Genomic DNA, 19,947 nt, shown 5'->3' with positions numbered 1-19,947 from the left:
TCTTCCTTCCTTCCTTCCTTCCTTCCTTCCTTCCTTCCTTCCTTCCTTCCTTCCTTCCTTCCTTCCTTCCTTCCTTCCTTCCTTCCTTCCTTCCTTTCCTTTTTTCCTTCCTTCCTTTCCTTTTTTCCTTCTTTCTTTATTTTAATTTATAGGCAATGGGGGTCAAGTGACTTGCCCAGGGTCACATGGCTGGGAAGTGTCTGAAGTCAGATTTGAACCTAGGACCTCCTGTCTCTAGGCCTGTCTCTCAATCCACTGAGTTACCCAGCTGCCCCCTAAACTTTTTTATTTCTAAGTAAATGATATTTGTGTGTATTTATATTCAAAGCAAATTCAAATAGGTAGGAAACATTAAAGTGCAATAAAAGTATAAATTTAAAAAACCTTGTTTATCAGTTGACACAATTGATATACCTAGTCTTAGCATTACACTCATATTTACAGAAAAAAATATAGAAGAAAAATTTATGTTAAGGAACTAAACCCCAAACTACTAGTATAAAGTAATCTTATTTAAGGGAAAGGGAAAGGGAAGTTAATATGGAATACAAATGGAAAGTCAATGAAGATTTGTTTATTTTTAAAATTGCCTTCCGTCTTAGAATCAGTACTAAATATAAGTTCCAAGGCAGAAGAGCAGTATGGGGTAGGCAATTGGGATTAAGTGACTTGCCCAGGATCACATAGCTAGGAGGTATCTGAGGCCAGATTTAAACTCAGGACCTCCCATTTATAGGCCTGACTCTATCTATCCACTGAATTATTTAGTTGCCCCTGAAGATTTGTTTAACCTTTAGATCAATCACAAAACATATTTGCTCATATTTTAAAAGATATTTATAGAAAAATACCAGAAGATACTATTAGAAATTACATGAAATTATATGCTGTTGGAATTTGACTTCATAAGGAAAATATATTTTATTTAAGCCTTTTTCTCTCATATCAATCAAATCATGCCATTTAATAACTTGAATATCAAGATGACAAAAATAATCTCCCTTTTTAGCATAATTTAGGAATTTTGTTTGTAGAAACTAGCAAATATGAAATATTTTAAATGTCCATTAACAACCTGGCATATTTTTTTATTCCTATTCAGTTTGCTTCCATTGATCACCAGCCAAAGTACTATAACTATAGAAACTCAACTTCCAGTTATATAAACATAGCCCATTCTTTTCTATTCTGAATGAAGCCTGTGGTATCATCTCCTCCTTATATTCCTAACCCCTCCCCCAATCTCTTACTGTTGAAATATTGTAATGCCTGACTCAAATGTATTGTTGCTAATGAAATGTCCTACAACTAGAGAAGATGTATCTTTTCCCTAAACATCCTGCCTCTGTAGCCATCTCATTCTTCTTTATACTGTGTGTGTTTTTTTTTTTCATGAGAGCAGAGATTATGTTCAATTCATCTATCCATAGCATTAACAGAATTTGAGACTTAGGAAAGATTTCAGTGATTATCTAAACCTATAGTTTAAAAAAAGAATCCCTCTAAGATAGTGGGTCTTAGCTTTTTTGTCTTGTGTACCCCCTTGTTAGTCTGAACTGGATGGGCCCCTTCCCATTATAACATTTTTAGATGTACAAATTAAAATATATAATGTTACCAAGAAGAACAATTATATTGTAATACAATTATCGAAAACCTTTAAAAAAATGTTTATGGTGAGCTCATACACTGCCAATCCTACTTCTGGGGAAGCTGAGGCTAATGGGTTGTGTGAGTTCAGGAGTTCTGAGCTGTGATGGGAATAAAGCCAAGTGGGTGTCCACATGAAATCTGGCACCATTATGGTGACCCCTTGAGGGATGAGGAGGCACAGCAGGCTGTCTGAGGAAGAGAAAGCTAACCTAGGTTGGAAACAAAGCAGGTCAAATCTTGTGTGCTGAACAGTGCTGGGATAGAGCTATTGACTGGTTGCTGCACTTCCAACGTGAGCAAATTAGGGAAACCTAGTCTTCAAACAAAACCTAGTTCATGCATTACCATGTTGCAAATGTCTCCTTTAAACACATTGAACAAGTAGTCATCCAGCATTTGTTGAATTATGTCCTGTGAGAGTATTAGAGATCATGGTGATTTAATTCCATTTCAGGGCAGTTCTAATGGTTAGGAAGTTTTCCTTAGACAGACTTAAATTTGGCATCTCTGTAATTTCTATCATTGCTCCTACTCTGCCTTCTAGAGCCAAGTATAAAAGGCAGTTACCTCTTCCACATGACAGCTTTTCAAAAAGATAACAGCTATCTTCCCATCTTTTCTACAGGCAAAACATTCCTTGCATTACTTGGTTCAGTGCCTTCTTCCTAGTAGGCACTCAATACATATTTCTGAAATGAACCATCATTCTCCTTTCCTTATAGGTAACCCTCTGTTTACTTGTTTTCTTTATTTATTCCTTTATTCTTTATTCCTTTATTATTATTATTCTTTATTCCATCGTCCATGTATAGTTTAACTGATACTGATTATTCTCACCATCTCCTTTGTTTCATTAAACCATTCCTTTATTCTTCTCTTGTTCTGACTTGATCACCAGAATCTTTCCACATCCTTCTTTCAAGGAGGGTTCAAACCCCGAATTTTATTCAGCCAATCAGAACTTCATTCTCAAAGGGAAGGAAAAGACTGATGTTTTGGGGCAATTTTTTCTTTTTTAACCCTTATTTTCTGTTTTAGTAACAACTCTTAAGATAGAATATTTGGCAAGTGGGGTTAAGAGACTTGTCCTTGGTCACACAGCTATTGAGTATCTGATGCCAGATTTGAACCCAGGTCCTCATCTCCAGGCTTGACTTTCTATCCAGAGAGCCACCTCATGGCCCCTTGGGCAACTTTCTTAGCCACTCAAATCAGGTGCATGCACTAATGAAGGCATTTTGTGGAAAAATAATAATGATGCTAGATAATTATGGCTAACTTTTTCATCTTGAATTTTCTTTTGCTCTCCCGCTTTCTTCCTACTTCTCTGACCTTAGTTGTAGTTTCATTCTTGACTTGTCCCTAATTGTGGACATATCCCAAAACCTTTATCCTGTTCCCTCTGTTCTTTATACTATCATTTGGTGACTGAATTAACTCCCATAGGTTCAGTCATCATTGATGACTCTCAGATCTAAATATTGAGTTTTCTTTCTCACAAACTCTAGTTTCATATCACCAACTGCTTGTTGGACACTTGAAACCTGATGTTCAATAGGCATCTCAAACTCAAGATATCTATATACACTTACCATCTTTCCAACAATTCTCAAACCACTCTTCCAAAATTCCATATTTCTGCAAATGGCATGGCCATCCCCCAAATACAGGATTAAATACAAATCTCCTAGACATTTAAAGAGCTTTACAACTTAGCCTCATCTACCTTTCCCATTTAAGTATACCTTACTCCCCACTACGCACTTTCTGGTACAGCCAAACTAGCTATATTACTATTTCTCACACATGATAATCCATCTCCTGATTCAATGCCTTTATACTGGCTTTTCTCTACTATCTTAACGGGACTTCCTCTGCTCTTCCACATCTTGAAATTCCTGTTTCCTTCAAGATTCCTCCGAGATTTCCTTCAAGATTTAAGTGCCATCATCTATACGATTTCTTTTAAATTTCATTTCCTCTCTCTACCAGCTAAGGCCTTTCTTCCCAACCTCCCTAGATAAATTTGTGTTTTGTGTTTTTATGTATGATATCTATATTTATGTAAATATAGATATCATATATGCACATATAACATTTATTAAGCACCAGGCACTTTTAAGCACTCTGAATACAAATACATGTAAGAAGTTCCTGCCCTCAAGAAGCTTATATTTTGATGGGGAAGTACTTTACATAAAGAGGATCAGAAAGAAGGGGGCAAGTGAGGTGGAGTAGCGGTTCTGGGCAGGACTAGGTAAAAGCTGTCCTATTAGAACCTAGGATGATTCCAGAGGCAGGGTACAAAGTTCCCATGGGGAAGACTTGAGATGTCAGTCTTAGTGGATGGTAGCATAGACTGGAATAAGGTAGAGCAGAAGGCTTGATTATGGGGTAAGATGAAAAGTGACCTATTGGAGCCTTTAAGTGCAGTGCTTGTCTAATTAGAATAAATAGGTGGATAAAGTCCAGAGCAATTTCATTTTGTCTTTGTATTCCCAGCACCTAGCACAATACCTGGCACCTAGTAAGTGATCACTAAATACTTGTCTTCTTCTAATAGATCACAAACATTTTCTATTCTTTGTAGATCATTTCTAACTTAATTTCTTAGGAATCATGAGGGAGTGGGTGGTTAGAAACCAATTCATTTTGGGTTGTATTGAATGATAATTATTGATGCAGGTAAAAGAGACTTGTGGACTCCTGCTCTTATGGTTATTGTTTTTTGGATATGTCTGAAGTGGGGGCTTTGAGTAAGTAGGAAAGTGAAAAAAAGGAACAACATATCAGACCTGAACAAAAGCCAAATTGCCTTTTCTTTTAAAAAAAAAAACATTTTGAAACCAAACAGTCCTCATTACACACCAATGCTACCAAAGGAGTTAATCAGACAGACACTGGTTTTCTAATCTGGAGCTTAGGAAGGATGCTGACAGGACACATTGAAAGGATTTGTTTTATTTTTATCTTGGGACTGTCAAGAATAGAAAAAATGTGTTTCTATAAATTGAAAGCTAGATGAAAGTCAAAGCAACTTAATTTCATCTGTTTTGAGAGAAATGTTTAAAAGCTTAGCCTCAGTGTTTAATTAAGAACTAGGAATATACTATTCTCTCTATATATGAAAATGTACTTCTATTTTATGATAAATGAAAGAAGTAGGGCAGGGAATAGAGAATAAAAGCATTACACCTTATAATTGCCCTTTGAAATAATGATTGGCTGGCTGATTATTCAACACTAATGGCCTTTCAGTTGCATATTATTATTATTTTTTTACTATGGAGAAATTCCATTCCAAACTAGATGAAAGGCCTTCAGCAGTCAAAAGTGTGGCAGGAAGAAGACACAGAAAATATTTTGGGGCTTTACAGTAATAAGAAATAGCAAAAGCAAAGAAGTTGTAGCAATAAGAGGCTCTTAAGGATCAGAATTTTGATATCTTTATGTATTTGTGAAGAACATAGATCCAGAGATTAGCAGGACCTTAGAGGTCACCTAATTCAAAGTCCATCCCTCCTATTTTATAGAAGAGAAAACTGAAGCCCAGAGAGGGACAGGTAAGTGACTTGATAGGGGATATACAGGTATTAAGTGGCAGAGTAGAGATTAAAACTCAAGTCCCATCACTTGCACATTGAGTGTTCTTTTCATTGTAACTAGATTGGAATCTCCTCCCTCCCTATTAAGCTTCTGTTAAGAAAATAATTCAATTTTTTAACCTTAAAAAGACTTTTTTCTAGATCTGTTAGAAGTTTGTAGGAAACAAGAAACTCCCAAGTGGCTAAACTGTTGTATGAATTAGTTTAATCAGTGCTCATTCCTAGTCACTAATTAAAATAAAAATATAAAAATGGGAGTAATATCCTGGGTTTAGGAAGGGAGATGTGGGAAGTAGAAAAAACACAGAAGAGCTGGTGAGGCTAGGTGATGCCATAATGCACAGAATGCCAGTCCTAGAGTCAGGGGTACTCATCTTCTTGAGTTCAAATCCAGCCTCAGACACTTATTAACCATGTGACTCTGGGCAAGCCATTCATCCTTACTTGCTTTAGTTTCCTTACTTGTAAAATGAGTTAGAGAAAGAGAAGGCAAACTACTTCTCTTTTTGCCAAGAAAAGTCTAAATGGGGTCATGCAGTGTGGGACATCACTGAAAATGACTGAACAAGAAAAGAGAACAGGCTAGGCAGAGTTTCAAAATGGGTCATTATGTTCATCTCTTTTATCTCCTGGCATCCTTATCCCTCCCTTTCCATCCCTAAGCCCAGTGTCACAGTATGCACAGCATTCCTCATTTAGAAGTTTTCTGTGCTCCAGAAGAACTGAACTTTCATTTCACCAGTAATATTCATTTAAGCTAGAAGAAAAGAGGAAGCATTTTTATAAAAATTCTTTGTATTACTAAGGTTTGAATGATAACCTTTCCAGCAATTTCTGCTTATCTAAAAAAAGTTGGCATTTAGCATGGGATTGCTATTGTAAAATGGATGCATGCTTTGGGTCAGATTTGTAACAAAGGGTCTTTGAAATCTCTTCAGCCTGTGCAGTTCTATGATTCCAACACAAATCTATTTCTGATGACATTTCAGCCAGGATAATAAAGTAAAATGGTAATATTCATAGTTGGCTAGGATGTGCGCTCCCTCCTTCCCTCCCTCCCTCCCTCCCTCCCTCCCTCTCCGTCCTTTTGGTATTTAGGGAAGGGGTTATGGTTTTGAAGGCAAGAATAGGGAAGGCAACAGTTAAGTGTAGTACCCTTTAGTTGTCGTTCAGTCCTTTTCACAACTCTTAGGTTACCCCATTTGAGGTTTTCTTGGCAAGATACTAGAGGAGTTTACCATTTACTTTTACAGCTCGTTTTATAGATGAGGAAACTTAAAGTAAACAGGTTTAAGTGACTTGCATAGGGTCACAAAGCTAGCCAGTATCTTGAGCTTGGATTGAAAAATTGTCAAAAGATATGAACAGGCAGTTCTCGGAGGAAGAAATTAAAACTATAGTCATATGAGAAATTGCATCAAATCACTATTAATTCTAAGCACAAATTAAAATAACTGAGAATACTACCTTAGACCTATCAGATTGATTAACATAACCAAAAAAAGGAAAAACGATAAATATTGAAGAGGATGTGGGAAATTTGTGACACTAATACCCTGTTGATGGGACTGTGAACTGAAACAACCATTCTGGAGAGCAATATGGAACTAGGCTTAAAGGGCCATAGAACTATGCATGCATGACCCTTTGACCTAGCAATACCACTATAGTATCTGTATTCCAAAGAGATCAAAGATAAAAGAAAAAGACCTGCCTTTACAAAAATATTTTTAGCAGCTCTTTTTGTTGTGGAAAAGAATTAGAAACTGTCTATCCTTGGGGAGTGGATGAATAAGTTGTGATATATGGCTATAATGGAATACTATTGCACCATAAGACATGATGAGTACCGAAAAACCTGGAAACACTTATATGAACTGATGGGAAGTGAGGTAAGCAGAATGTATATAGGAACAGAAATACTGTATGATGATCAACTAGACTAAACTATGATCAGCAAAGCAAGTTCCCTAAATATCTACAATGGACCTGTGATGAAAAATGCTATCCATAGCCAAAGAAGGAACTCTTGGAGTCTGATTGTAGATTAAAGCATGCCATCTTCCACTTTATTTCCTTTATGTTTTTTTTTTATTGTGTGTGATGTATTTTCTTTCGTGATATGAACAATACTGAAAATATGTATCACATGAAAGCACTGGCATAACCTATATCAGACTACTTACTGCGTTAGGGAGGGCAGGAAGAAAATCTGAATCCTAAAATGAAAGAAAAATTGTCAAAAGTTGTTTCTATGTATAATCAATTTTTTAAAATAATTTTTCCCTTCCCTCAAAAGTATAATGAAAATTAGTTGGGTAGAATTAAATAGGTCCTATAAGACAGGACATGAGTTTCTCATTATATATATATGTATATATATGTATATATGTGCATATATATGTATATATGGCAGAAAGAAGTACCAGGAATTTAAAGTAGGGAAAGAAGAACTGAAAAAATGATCAGTTAGAACCATGAAGTTAAATTAGGGAAAGACAAAAATATATACCTCTATCTCCAGCCTCTTGGTTTTTTGGAAGAATTTTATTAGCAATGAAGAGAGCTAAGGGTAGTATTAAAAAAAAGATGGAAATTAACAAGCCAAATTAATGTTTATTTTGGCTTCTGGTTTTTCCGTGGCTTTAACTCACCTTCCCAACCTTCTCATATTACTCCCCTTCACATTTTCTGCATTCCAAACAAACTAGAGTACTCTCCACTCCCATTCTAATTGTAACCTTTTCTATCTATAGACCTTTGTTCATATTTCTCATTCTATGACTGGATTGACCTGAAGTTCCCTGCTTCAGGGCTCAACTTTTAGGTGTCATTTCTTCCATGAAATCCTTTCGGGGGCCTCCTTAGCTGAAATAATCTCTCCAGTTTCTTGAAAGATTTTTGACTTGTTGATTTCCTTCCTATACTCTCTGTATTACAGCTGTGCAGTTCTTTATTTAAACTCTCTGCACAGAATTGAGAGGCTTTATGACCTTGAGTGGGAAAATAACTAAATCCTTACTTTCATTCACTTTTGACTTCCTTTGAAATCCTTTGTATTTCACTTTATATGTTCAAAAACTTTATTCTGGGAAGGGGAAAGAAGCTTCACTAACTGCCAAAGAGATCAATGATATAAAAAAACAAACAAACCCTGGAATAGATGATGAACTAATCCGTCAAAATGTCATCAAAGCAGTAGTTAACTTAAAGTTATATTGTAATAATTTGATAAAAGATAACTTACTTTTTATAGCCACTATTTCTGGCTTATTCCTTTATCAGAGGCAAATTCTGGGGTCTGAGTATAATTCTTTGCTACCATCTGGTGGTCAAAAGCATACATTGCACAGAGAAACCAATGTGTTTATCTTTTGCCTTTCCAAACGTTATCAGTATTGTATCTGGTGTTTCTGCTATAACCATGGCCTTTCTGAAGCGTCGCACTCAAGTCATGCATGCTTTAGCACTGGGAAATTTGTTTGAATTAATTTAATTTTAATGAGTTATGAAGTGTATATCATGGTATCATAGATTTAGAGCTGGAAGGGACCACAGATCATTTACTATTATTTCCTTATTTTACTGATCAGGAAACTGAGGTGCAGTGAATTAAATTTGCCCAAGACCACACAGATATAAATTTTTTTTTTTTTTTTTTTTTTTTTTTTTTTTTTTTTTTATCCTGGGACTCCATTCTAGGAGCATAGGGCCACAACCAGTAGGCAATGGGTTGCTCAGGGTCACCCAGCTGGGAAGTGTCTGAGCCCGGATTTTGAACCTAGGACCTTTCGTCTCTAGGCCAGGCTCTCAATCCACTGAGCTAGCCCAGCTGCCCCTACTTTAGGTTGCAGTTTCTTTAGCAGATGTAGTTTTTACAGGGTGGGGTTGCTAGCCCCACGCCCAACCCTCCTCCTTTTTCATCCGGGCTAGGGACCATCCTTAGCCCAGGAGTGGTAAGGGTGGGCGATAGGGTCAAGTGACTTGCCCAAGGTCACACAGCTGGAAGTGTCCGAGGCCGGACTTGAACCTAGGACCTCCAGTCTCTAGGCCTGGCTCTCAATCCACTGAGCCACCCAGCTGCCCCCAGATATAAATAGAAGAGCCAGAATTTGACCCCAAATCTCCTGATTACACATCCCCTTCTCTTGCGACCTTATATGTTTATATTGATCACTGCTAGTTTTTGGTACATATTCATTGACTGGTTTCGTGTATTCCATATTTATGCTATGTAAAATGCAGATATGAGTAGCCATATTTCTGGGGGGTGGTGCAAGCTGGGAGTTGCCACTTTGGAACACAGAACCTGGCAGAGCACCCAGGGCGTATGCCAAGGTGTCAGTTAAGGACAGGGTATAAAAGGGAGTCCTCAAACCCCTGGGATCTTCACTTCTCTGACTCACCTGCAGGGTTAGGGAGGAAAAGAGGGTTTTTGGGCCCCAGGGTGGTTTGGGAGTTTCTGTTAGGCAGATAGGAACAAATTCAATTATTAGCCAAATAATCAATACTTCCTTGGCATAGACAACATCCTTACATTCCAGGTTGAGAGAACAGCTACAACCAAGAACAGCAGCCTCTGGGCTCAGCAGAAGCAACAGAGTTGGGATTTTGCCCTCAAGGCAGTCTCATTTACTCTGTACCTAGGAAACATCAACTAGTGCTTCAAGATTGATCAACATCAACAATTTAGGCAAGGTCTTAGGGTTTCCTTCTCCCACCTACCTACCCAACCTTCCCTCTGTTTAATTACAAATAAACCCTGGTTAACCTTGAGCCTAAACAATCTTGGAGCCTTGCTTACCTTACCATCAAACAACCTTTTAATAGCAGTCAAATCCACATTACAACTTAGTTGAGCAATCCTTTCCAAGTCAGTTTATCCATTTCAGTTTGAGGTTGCAGGAAGTTTCAATCTGCTTCCTAGAAACATTTCTAACTGTCTTGGCTAGATTGGTTCCAAAGCCTGGGCCTCTTAGCATAGAATCTTGGGCTTAAAGGTGACCTGTCCCTGCTGCTGTGGGAGGTTATCTAACTCACACACAGCTGTGGTTTGGGTCACCCTCCCTTTCATATTCCAGCATCAACATCTGCCTAGGCCCCTTGGTTGCTCCTAATAGTACCCACGTTACAGTTACATTACAGCTACCTCTAGAGTGACCATAATCACACCTTCTACATAAAACCTCATTTTGAGATAGTTTCTAGTGAGTGGGTACTAAATTGTTTTTTTTTTTTTTTCCTCCTCTCATTCTCTGCTATGTAGCCCAAGGCAGCCTTTGCTCCCTCTTTTGGATAAAGTCCTTTAGAATTACTCTGGAGTTACCCCATATATGTTGAAGTATGGCTGAATATTGCCTCATTTGTGATATTTCATGATTCATAAATCACATATCAATTTTAAATTAGCATTGAAGATATTACGTTTGCTTACTTGCTTTTAAAAGCTAATGTTTTGTGGCTTTGTTTTTCTTGGCTTGAAAACTTGTTGCTTTTATCCTCATAAAATGTTTTTGTCCTTCAGATAAACTCCGAAGAAGTATGCCTAACCTTGCACGAATGCCAAGTACAACAGCTGTCAGTAGCAACATTAGTTCCCCAGTCACTGTGAGAAACAGCCAGAGCTTTGACTCGAGTCTGCATGGGGCTGGCAATGGAATGTCAAGGATACAGTCATGTAGTAAGTGATGCTTCTTCTTTTATTTTTATTTTTTTGGAAAAAAATGATCACTGTAGCAATAAAAAAGTGTAAGAGAAACGTTTTATTGTTGAATGTGGTCTCTATATTTTAGAGAAACTGAATGAAGTCTTTTTCTATTTTTTAGATTTTGTTATACTCTTCTTATAAAGTAATTTTTAGACTGTGCTATCCCATTCCTAATAATTAATTTGCTGTATCACAAAGATGGCATTGTAGGCCAGACTTGACATTTTCCTGCTGAGAGTGGATGAAAAAAATCCATTTTTTCTGCACACAGTATGTCTTTCTTGGATTCTGGGGTGTTGGACTCAAACCAAAGAATTTTAGTATTGGGAGGGACCTTAGAAGTCATCTAGGGATAACTCGATATCACAGTGTAGAGCCAGAAGGACCTGTGTTCAAATCTAGCCTCAGATGCTCCCCAGCTTAGTGATCCCGACCAAGTCATTTAATGCCATATGCCTAGCCCTAACCACTCTATTGTCTTAGAAGTGACATTAAGAAGATAAGGTTTTTTAAAAAAAGCCATCCAATTCAACACCTCATTTTACATATGAGGAAACTGAGACCAGAGAGGATTAGAGACTTGACTAAGGTATCTGTTATGCAATTAGTGAAAAAACTGGGACTAGAATCTATATTTGGTGGCAGCTAGGTGGTGCAGATAGAGATAGAGATGGTTAGAGAGCTGGGCCTGGAGTCAAGAAGACCAGAGTTCAACTCTAGCCTCAGATACTTACTAGCTATGTGATCCTGAGAGAATCCCTTAACCTTTGTTTGTCTCAGCTCCTCAACTATAAAATGGGGATAATAATAACACCTACCTTTCAGGGTAATTGTGAGAATCAAATGAAATATTTATAAAGTGCTTAGCCCAGTGCCTGGCATATAAAAGGCACTTATATAAATGCTTATTCCATTAACCTTCTCCACTTATCTTATGATTTTGTCTTGGACCCACTCCATGAAACAACCCTTTGAGAAGATATTCGACTCTGGGTAATGAGATATGTGTAATAAAAGGTGATCTGTCATCAAGGAAGAACAAAGGAGAGATCCCATATTCTCTAAAAATATTTGAGGAGGAAAGTCCCCATGAAGATCTCTTTTCAGTTTTCATATTTTCTGGCTTGGAAGCAAATGCGTTGCCCTTTTCCTCTTTGCTTCATTCTCTGTGTTTTTTTATTTAAACCCTTACCTCCTGTCTTAAAATGGATACTAATTATTGGTTCCTGGGCAGAAGAGGGATAAGGGTTCTGGCAATTGAGGTTTAAGTGATTTGCCCAGATTTGAACACAGGATTCCCCATCTGTATGTCTACTGGTCTCTCTGTTCACTGAGCCACCTAGCTGCCCCTCTGTAGTGTTTTAAGAAAGCAAACAAACCTATTGTCATAGATGAATAAAGTGAGACAGACAGATGTTAAATGAACTTGCCCAGGATCATGTGTCAGTAAGTGTCCGAGGTCAAATTTGAACTTTGACTTTTTTGAATCTAGGGCTAAACTCTATCCACTTTACCACCCAGCTCTTGGAGAGGGGTAGGTAGTGCAATTCCATATATAATTTTTTAAAACTCTACTATATGTATAGATTGGAGGCCAGAAGACTGGAGAGAAGACTTCTAAAATAGTCTGGGTTTTATGCAATGAGTCTCAGAATTAAGATGGTTGTATTAGGAAGAGAAAGGAAAGCATAGTTGGAAAATGATGATATGGGAGATAATCATTCTTCTTGATTATAGAATAATAATTCTTCTTGATTTGAAGGAGTACAGTGGGGATGAGGGTGGATAGAGGGAAAGTGCTTTTGTGAACTAGTTAGGAAGGTCTTTTCATCCGAAAAACTAGTGGACCTTCTGGGATGACATAGATGAACTAAAATTCTTTGATGTTCTGAAATTTGGGAATTTCAAAGAATAAGAGTCAAGGAATGGGACATTATTTGCTATAAGTATGGATCTCCAACACCAGGGTTGGGAAACACATGCTTAAAAAAATGAGGTGTCTAAATAGCCTTGCCAAATTGAATGTACCCCCAGGAGAGAAGAGAACTAGGAGTCATAGATGGAAACTATAGAGACAGATTTCAACTCTACTATAAGGAAAACACTTTGAACAGTTGTTTAAAGGTACTGCATTGAGGAAGAATTACCTACCAGTTACTGTGCTAAGCATTGGAGATACAAAGACAGAAATGAAACAATCCCTGCCCTCAAGGAGCTTACATTTTAATGGGGTAGATAGGGGTGTGTGTGTGTATGTGTTTGTAGTTGTGTATATTTTTTCACACATACATATGTATGTATATATTTTTAAAAAATGAATTCAAGGTAAATTTGGGAGGGAGGATACTAGCACTAAAGAGTATCAGGAAAGGCTTCATATAGACGGTGGCCCTCCAAGAGTCTTGAAGGAAACAAGAGATTCCAAGAGGTGCCATAGGAACATTTAGTATAAAGGCACAGATGGAAATAGTGTATGGAACACCTGGTAGGATTAACTAGGCAGGATTTCAGATCGTGAGGAAGAAATAAAGAACTATATTTGAGGGATATTGTAGAAACAGAAATGGAAAGATTTAGCAAATGACTGAATATTTGGGATGTGAGGATTCTAAGGTTGATACCAACCTGTTGAAGTAGTGAGATCCTTCACACTAGAAGCATATCTATAAGAGATGTTCTAGACTAATTTGTGCTCTATGTAAAAAGATTGTCTAGAAGACTGCCAAGTTCTCTTCCAACTCTGGAATTCTGTGGCTCTGTAATACATAGAGCTTGATTTAGAATTCAGCCCAAACATAACGGGACTATTGGCAAACAAGATCCAAAAAGTAGGAGAAATGGCAGATAATGACAAAAGGAACTAAGAAAATGTCTTAGTTCCCATATGTGTTGTATATAAGACCAGCATTAACAGGTAAAACTTGTAAACTTTCCCTCTGCTGTTATCTTAAACCCTTTTATTATAAATTTTATGTCTTTAGCAGACAGAGCTGGTGATCCCAGATTTGGAAAGAAAGTAACAGTAATAAACTAGCAGAGGACATCAACCAGTTAGGGATTTTTTTTCCTAAAGGATGGAATCATAGGACATTCTGACTTTATGCTACCTAAAAGCACTGTTCTTAGAGTTAGACTGCATGCTTCTTTCATCAGTTTAATCACTAATGTATTGTAGTATACTGCAGTCATAGGATTCATAACTCACAGACCATCTTGTCCATGAGCATGGGTGCATTTTTGTCTATGCAAACATGGAAACCTACAGAGATGAAGGGGTTTGGCTAGAATCTCATACATTGTAATTAGCAGAGTTGGTATAGTTCTTCTGAAGTCAGATTCAGAATTCTTTTTCTACCACACCTTGGAGTTTTATTACTCTTAGACTTCTCTCTAACCTAGTAGAATGTAAGCTTCTTAAGGACGAGGATATTTTCTTTGTATCTCTAGCTCCTTGCACAGTGCCTTGCATATAGTAGCCACTTAAATGCTTGTCGGGGTGGATTGTTGTTTATCTAATTCCATATTCCTCGAGACTAAAAAAAGGGACAGTGGGTTGGTTAGTATTAGAGGGCCAAGAGGCCAGAAATGATCATAAGTGTTATTACTATTGATTAGGAAATAAAGGAAACTGACTTCTTTTCCAAAGCTGTCATATCCCATGTAAAATTTCTGAGATGTTCAAAATTTTACCTTTATCATAGAATATGAGATGAAAATAAATGTTAGTTAAGAAATGTTAATAATAAAATAGTTAATAAATGTTAGTCCAACCCATGGCTTAATGCAGGCATCTTTTCTGCACCATCCCCAAGCAGCTTTTGTCTGTTGTCCACCTTCTACCTGAAGCCCTCAGTTAATGGGGAACTCTTATTTCTCAGGAGGCAGTCCATTCCATTATTTGGCAGCTTTAAATGTGAAGAAATTTTCTTCCCTTAAGAATACTTGTAGTGGGGGCAGCTGGGTAGCTCAGTGGATTGAGAGTCAGGCCTAGAGATGGGAGGTCCTAGGTTCAAATTTGACCTCAGACACTTCCCAGCTGTGTGACCCTGGGCAAGTCACTTGACCCCCATTGCCTACCCTTTACCACTCTTCTGCCTTGGAGCCAATACACAGTATTGAGTCCAAGACGGAAGGTAAGGGTTTTTTAAAAAAAGAGTACTTGTAGTGTTGGTGAAAAATTACTAGATTTATAGTTAGACTTTGCTTTGACTCTCAGCCCTTTTTTCCCCCTGCCTGTATGATTCTCAGGGAGATTCAGTGACTTTTTTGTAGAAAGTTAGTTTTGTCATTTGTGAAATATACACACTATACTGATACATATGTTTGGATGTGTATAATTTTGTAGATATAGATCTTCAAATATATGACTATAAATATATAGATCTTTTAAAATATGCAAGTATATAATAAAATATATTAAAAATGAATATTACTATTACAGATGCAGAGGGATGCTGTAAGGGTGGCATTGTTCCTTATCTTTTTATCATACCATTTCAGTTTGCCCAGACTTTGTGCTCTGAAAGCCTAAGCCTGACTTTCCCATTGACTCATCATGACATCATCATCACCAAACCAGACTATGGTTTTTCCCTAAGGGAAAAAGAGACACCCATTGTTCAATATGAGTTTATATACACATTTTTTTTATATTCAAAGAAACTCATTAAATAATTTCATGAAATAAACGTTACAGGAAACGTTTTTGAAAGCTGTTTTTCCCAGGTTAATAGAAATAATCATTTTTTCAGATGAAGATATGATTGTTTACCTTGGTTTTTATAGAAACATTTTAACAGTGCCCTTCTCCCCTATTCCTATCATGCTAGATTCTGAACTCAAATAACCTAGCACCAAGTAATCATTAATCATTTGATGCCAGCTTAAAAGGAAGTCTCTAGTGAGAGACTTGGGAATCTGTTCTTGACCCTGTGTTTTTGCCCTTTTACATGTTTCAGATGAAGGCATCCATCATGCTTATCCTATTATGTAAAGCTAGGAAGGAGGGGTAACACCCAGGGTAAGAGTCAAGATCCTAAGAATGATCCATAGTCTAGAATGAGAGGCAACATGGTGGTGTAGATAGGACCTTTTATAAACCATGAAGCACTATACAAACATGAGTTATTAGATTGAATTCAACATTTGTTAAGGAGAAATTTTAGTTATGAATATTATAGTGAAGAAGTTACTTTTGACTTCAAAAAATCTGTTCCACAAGTACAGGATGAGGAAGTTATAGCTAGATATAAGTTCATATGAAATAGGTATAGGGAGCTACAAACTCCATATGGTTCAAGAGTTTCATATGGCAAGCTGAAAAGTTAAATGCACTGAAAAGTAATATATAAGTGACCTTTTGCTCTACTATCTCCTGGTCAGCATTGTGTTCGTTTCTAGGTACTGCATTTTAGGAAGGGAATAAATCATTTATACAAATATGTAAGATATCACATTCTAGAATAAATTCAAAATAGATACATGACCTAAATATTAAAGATCATATCATAAAAAAACTTGAAAGAAGATATAATATACTTTTCAAAGATATGGGTAGATGTTTTCTTAACCAAACAAGGCAGGTACAAAAGATAAAAGTAATCATTTTGATTATAGTTAGGTAACCAATAAGCATTTATGAAGCACCCACTATGTGATGAGCCCTGTACTAAATACTGGAGTTACAAAGAAAGATAAAAGACAATCCCTACCCACAAAGAGCTTATAATCTAAAGGGAGAGACAATAAGCAAACAAAATATATCAGGATAAATTAGAAATAGTCAACAAAGGAAAAAAGCATTAGAAGTAAGAGAAATTAGGAAGATTCTCTGTTGAAAGTAGAATTTTAGCTAGAACTTGAAGGAAGCCAAAGAATTCATAAGGTGGAGATCAAGAGGGAGGAGAGCATTCTATTCATGGGAAACAGCCAGAGAAAGTGCTCAGAGTCAAGAGATAAAGTGTCTTATGTGAAATTGAAAAGCTCTTGCTCAAAATTAGTGCATCTATGATAAAAAGGGAAGAAGTCAGATGCAGCCTCAAGTTTTATCAGATTTCTCAGATAAAGGCTTGCAACCTGAGATAAATGAATAACTAGCAAAAATTTCCTGAAAAAAAAAAAGTGGTTAAAGGACATGAACAAACAATTCTCAAAACTCTTTGACAGCTGTGTAAAAAAATTCCCCAGATCATTAATGATAAGGAGAATGCAAATCAAAATAACCTTGAGGTTTCACCTAGCAATTTAAGGAAGTCACTGATTTAAAAGAAAGAAAGAAAAAAGAAAAGAACACATAATACAGCAAAATGCTAATTGCAGCACTTTTTGTGACAGCAAAGAGCTAGAAACGAAGTAGATACTCATGGATTGGGAAATAGCTAGAAAAAGTGGTACATCGGTATTATGATATATTAATGTATTGTAAGAGATGAAAAATACAGAGAGGCATTGAGAGACTTATAAACTAATGCAAAGCAAAGTAACCAGAATCCAGAAAACAATTACCACAATAATATAAATGGAAAAAACCAATAGGTACACAAAACAATTGAAAATGGATATTTCAAAGTTATAAAAATAAGTCTGACCCAAAAGAAGCTTGGCTTTTGAAGAAGGAGAGGGTTTACAGGATTGGAAGTTTACATATATTCTCAATTTAAAAAAATGTTATTGATTTTGGTGACTTTCCTACTCTCTCCTCCCCCCCCTTAAAATTTCATTAGCTATATAAGATGACTTTGGGGGTAGGGGAACAAAGAGAAATTTAGTCAAAAGAAAAAAAAATTGGTATTTTTTAAAAAAGAAAAGTATCTAAAATAGGGTATCAGGATTGTGAAGTACTATGACATAAAAAGACTGGTTGAAGAAATTGTTCATATTTACTGTGAAGAATAGAAGACTTAAGATGATTACAGTGTTTCAAGTCTTTGAACAGATGTCATGAAAAAGAAGGCTTAAACTTGTTTTGCTTGACCCCAGAAGGTAGAACTAGGAGTAAGTGATGCAAGTTGCAGAAAGGCAGATTGAGGTATGATGAAAGGAGAATCTTCCCAATAGTTTATTCCTAAAAGTTTAAAGGGTGTTTGGATTTATTTGGGGGTTCAGTTTATTTACTATATTTGGGACTGATGTGTATGTGTTTTATAAGATTTCTTCAATTAAGGCATCTTTAAAATTTCCTCTCATATGAAAACTCACGTTTTCTTTCAGTTCCATCACCAGGACAGCTACAGCATCGAGTTCACAGTGTGGGGCATTTTCCAGTGTCTATAAGGCAACCTCTCAAAGCCACAGCCTATGTGAGTCCGACTGTTCAAGGCAGCAGCAATATTCCTTTATCCAATGGCTTGCAAGCATATTCCAACACGGGAATTCCTACACCAAACAAAACAACTGCTTCTGGGATGATAGGACGAAGTGGGCTTCCAAGACCATCTTTGGCAATAAATGGGAGTAACTTGCCTCGGAGCAAAATTGCACAGCCAGTGCGAAGGTGAGACTTTTTCTGTCCCTTCTTTAAGGTTATTATGTTGAATTTTGTTCAGCATTTGAAGGTATTCCAAGAACCATCCCAACCTTTTCACTTATTTAGCTGTTCTTTAACCTTGCTGAAATTAAGGTGGGACTATTAGTTGACATTGTGTGGAAGCTGGTCATTGATAAAGAATAAGGTCATTCATCCACGAATTCAACAAATATTCATTATACAAGGCAACTGCTGCATGTTAGACCAAAACAAAGGTCTCTAGGATGCTGGGTAGCTCCTTGCTGCAAGATTCATGGGAGCCTAGAAATAGAAATTGTGAGGGCTGAAAAGTATGGTTGGGCTGTGATCTACACTGTTGGATTACTCATGCCCATGGGAGTACAGCTTCACTGAATATATGTGCAAAGCACTTCTTTTCATGATAGCCAAATACAGGACCATAGCTATCATCTAAATTTTCTCTTCATAGCAAACATCCCCAGTTCCTTCAACCAGTCTTCTTATGTCAGAATCCTGAGGCTTTTGCTGTTCTGGTCATCTTCTTTTAGACATTTTTCTTTTTTAAAAATACATTTTTATTAATCTCTTTAAAAAAAAAAAAAAAGAACATTAACTCTGGGCCAGATGCTGTAGTGTGTGTGGTATATGGATGACTAAGCTCTGCAAATGACCTTACCATCTATTAAGAGAGATAGTATATTCACATGAGTAATTATGTTATAATTCAATCCAACCTACATTGGATAAGCACCTGTTACAGGGTAGTGCCTGAGGATACAAAGATAAAAATGGAAAACAGCACCTGAACTCAAGGAATTGACTTTTTGTTGAAATGTACCAGTTAGTATGTGGTAAGTACTAACTTATGTACTAATGTACTAATAAGAGTTGTACTAACAAATATTAGTTGAGAGGACAAATTTAATTGGCCAACAGTGAAATCTCTTCTAGATATTTGTCACTTTTTATTCATTCTCATTCATCATAATCTATATAATTAAATCTATTTCATATCTAATCAAATGTGTAATTAGACATTAAATATAACATACCTAATTAGAGGCAGAGTGACAGTAGTTTAAGAGCCAGCCTCTGCATTAGAAAGAAGGCTCATGTTTAAGTCCTACTTCTGGCAAATGGGTTGTATGATCTTAGGCACTTAACCTCTTAGTGCTCTAAGTAGGGCTTCTACTATAAATTGCAGAAAATTGTTTGATCTATACTAGTAGAAGGAGTTCCCTATACCAGTGACCTCATAGATGCAAACCTAAAACAAAGTTATCACTGATAGTCATATTCTACCCAAATTAATTTACCTATTTAGCGCCATACCTATCAAATTACCAAAAAACTTCTTTACTATTTGACAAAAACTGCTGGGAAATTTGGAAAACAATATGGGAGAGATTAGGTTTAGATCAACATCTCACACCCTACACCAAGATAAATTCAGAATGGGTGAATGACTTGAATATAAAGAGGGAAACTATAAATAA

The 19,947-nt window shown here is 36.7% G+C and overlaps 1 protein-coding gene across 1 annotated transcript in view; it reads left to right on the top strand.

The window, feature by feature from the left end:
• SLAIN1 (SLAIN motif family member 1) overlaps positions 1–19,947 on the top strand; it is a 77,905-nt gene that overhangs the window by 50,538 nt on the left and 7,420 nt on the right. Inside the window, exons 3-4 of the mRNA XM_044669361.1 lie at positions 10,783–10,938; positions 18,175–18,457. Of these exons, the coding sequence (XP_044525296.1) occupies positions 10,783–10,938; positions 18,175–18,457 (439 nt within the window). The remainder of the gene's footprint in view (positions 1–10,782; positions 10,939–18,174; positions 18,458–19,947) is intronic.

This window comes from Gracilinanus agilis, chromosome 3 (genome assembly GCF_016433145.1).
Source record: "Gracilinanus agilis isolate LMUSP501 chromosome 3, AgileGrace, whole genome shotgun sequence".
Taxonomy (NCBI): domain Eukaryota; kingdom Metazoa; phylum Chordata; class Mammalia; order Didelphimorphia; family Didelphidae; genus Gracilinanus; species Gracilinanus agilis.
Note: the sequence above shows the minus strand (reverse complement) of the source record. Positions and strands in the feature narration are given on the sequence as shown.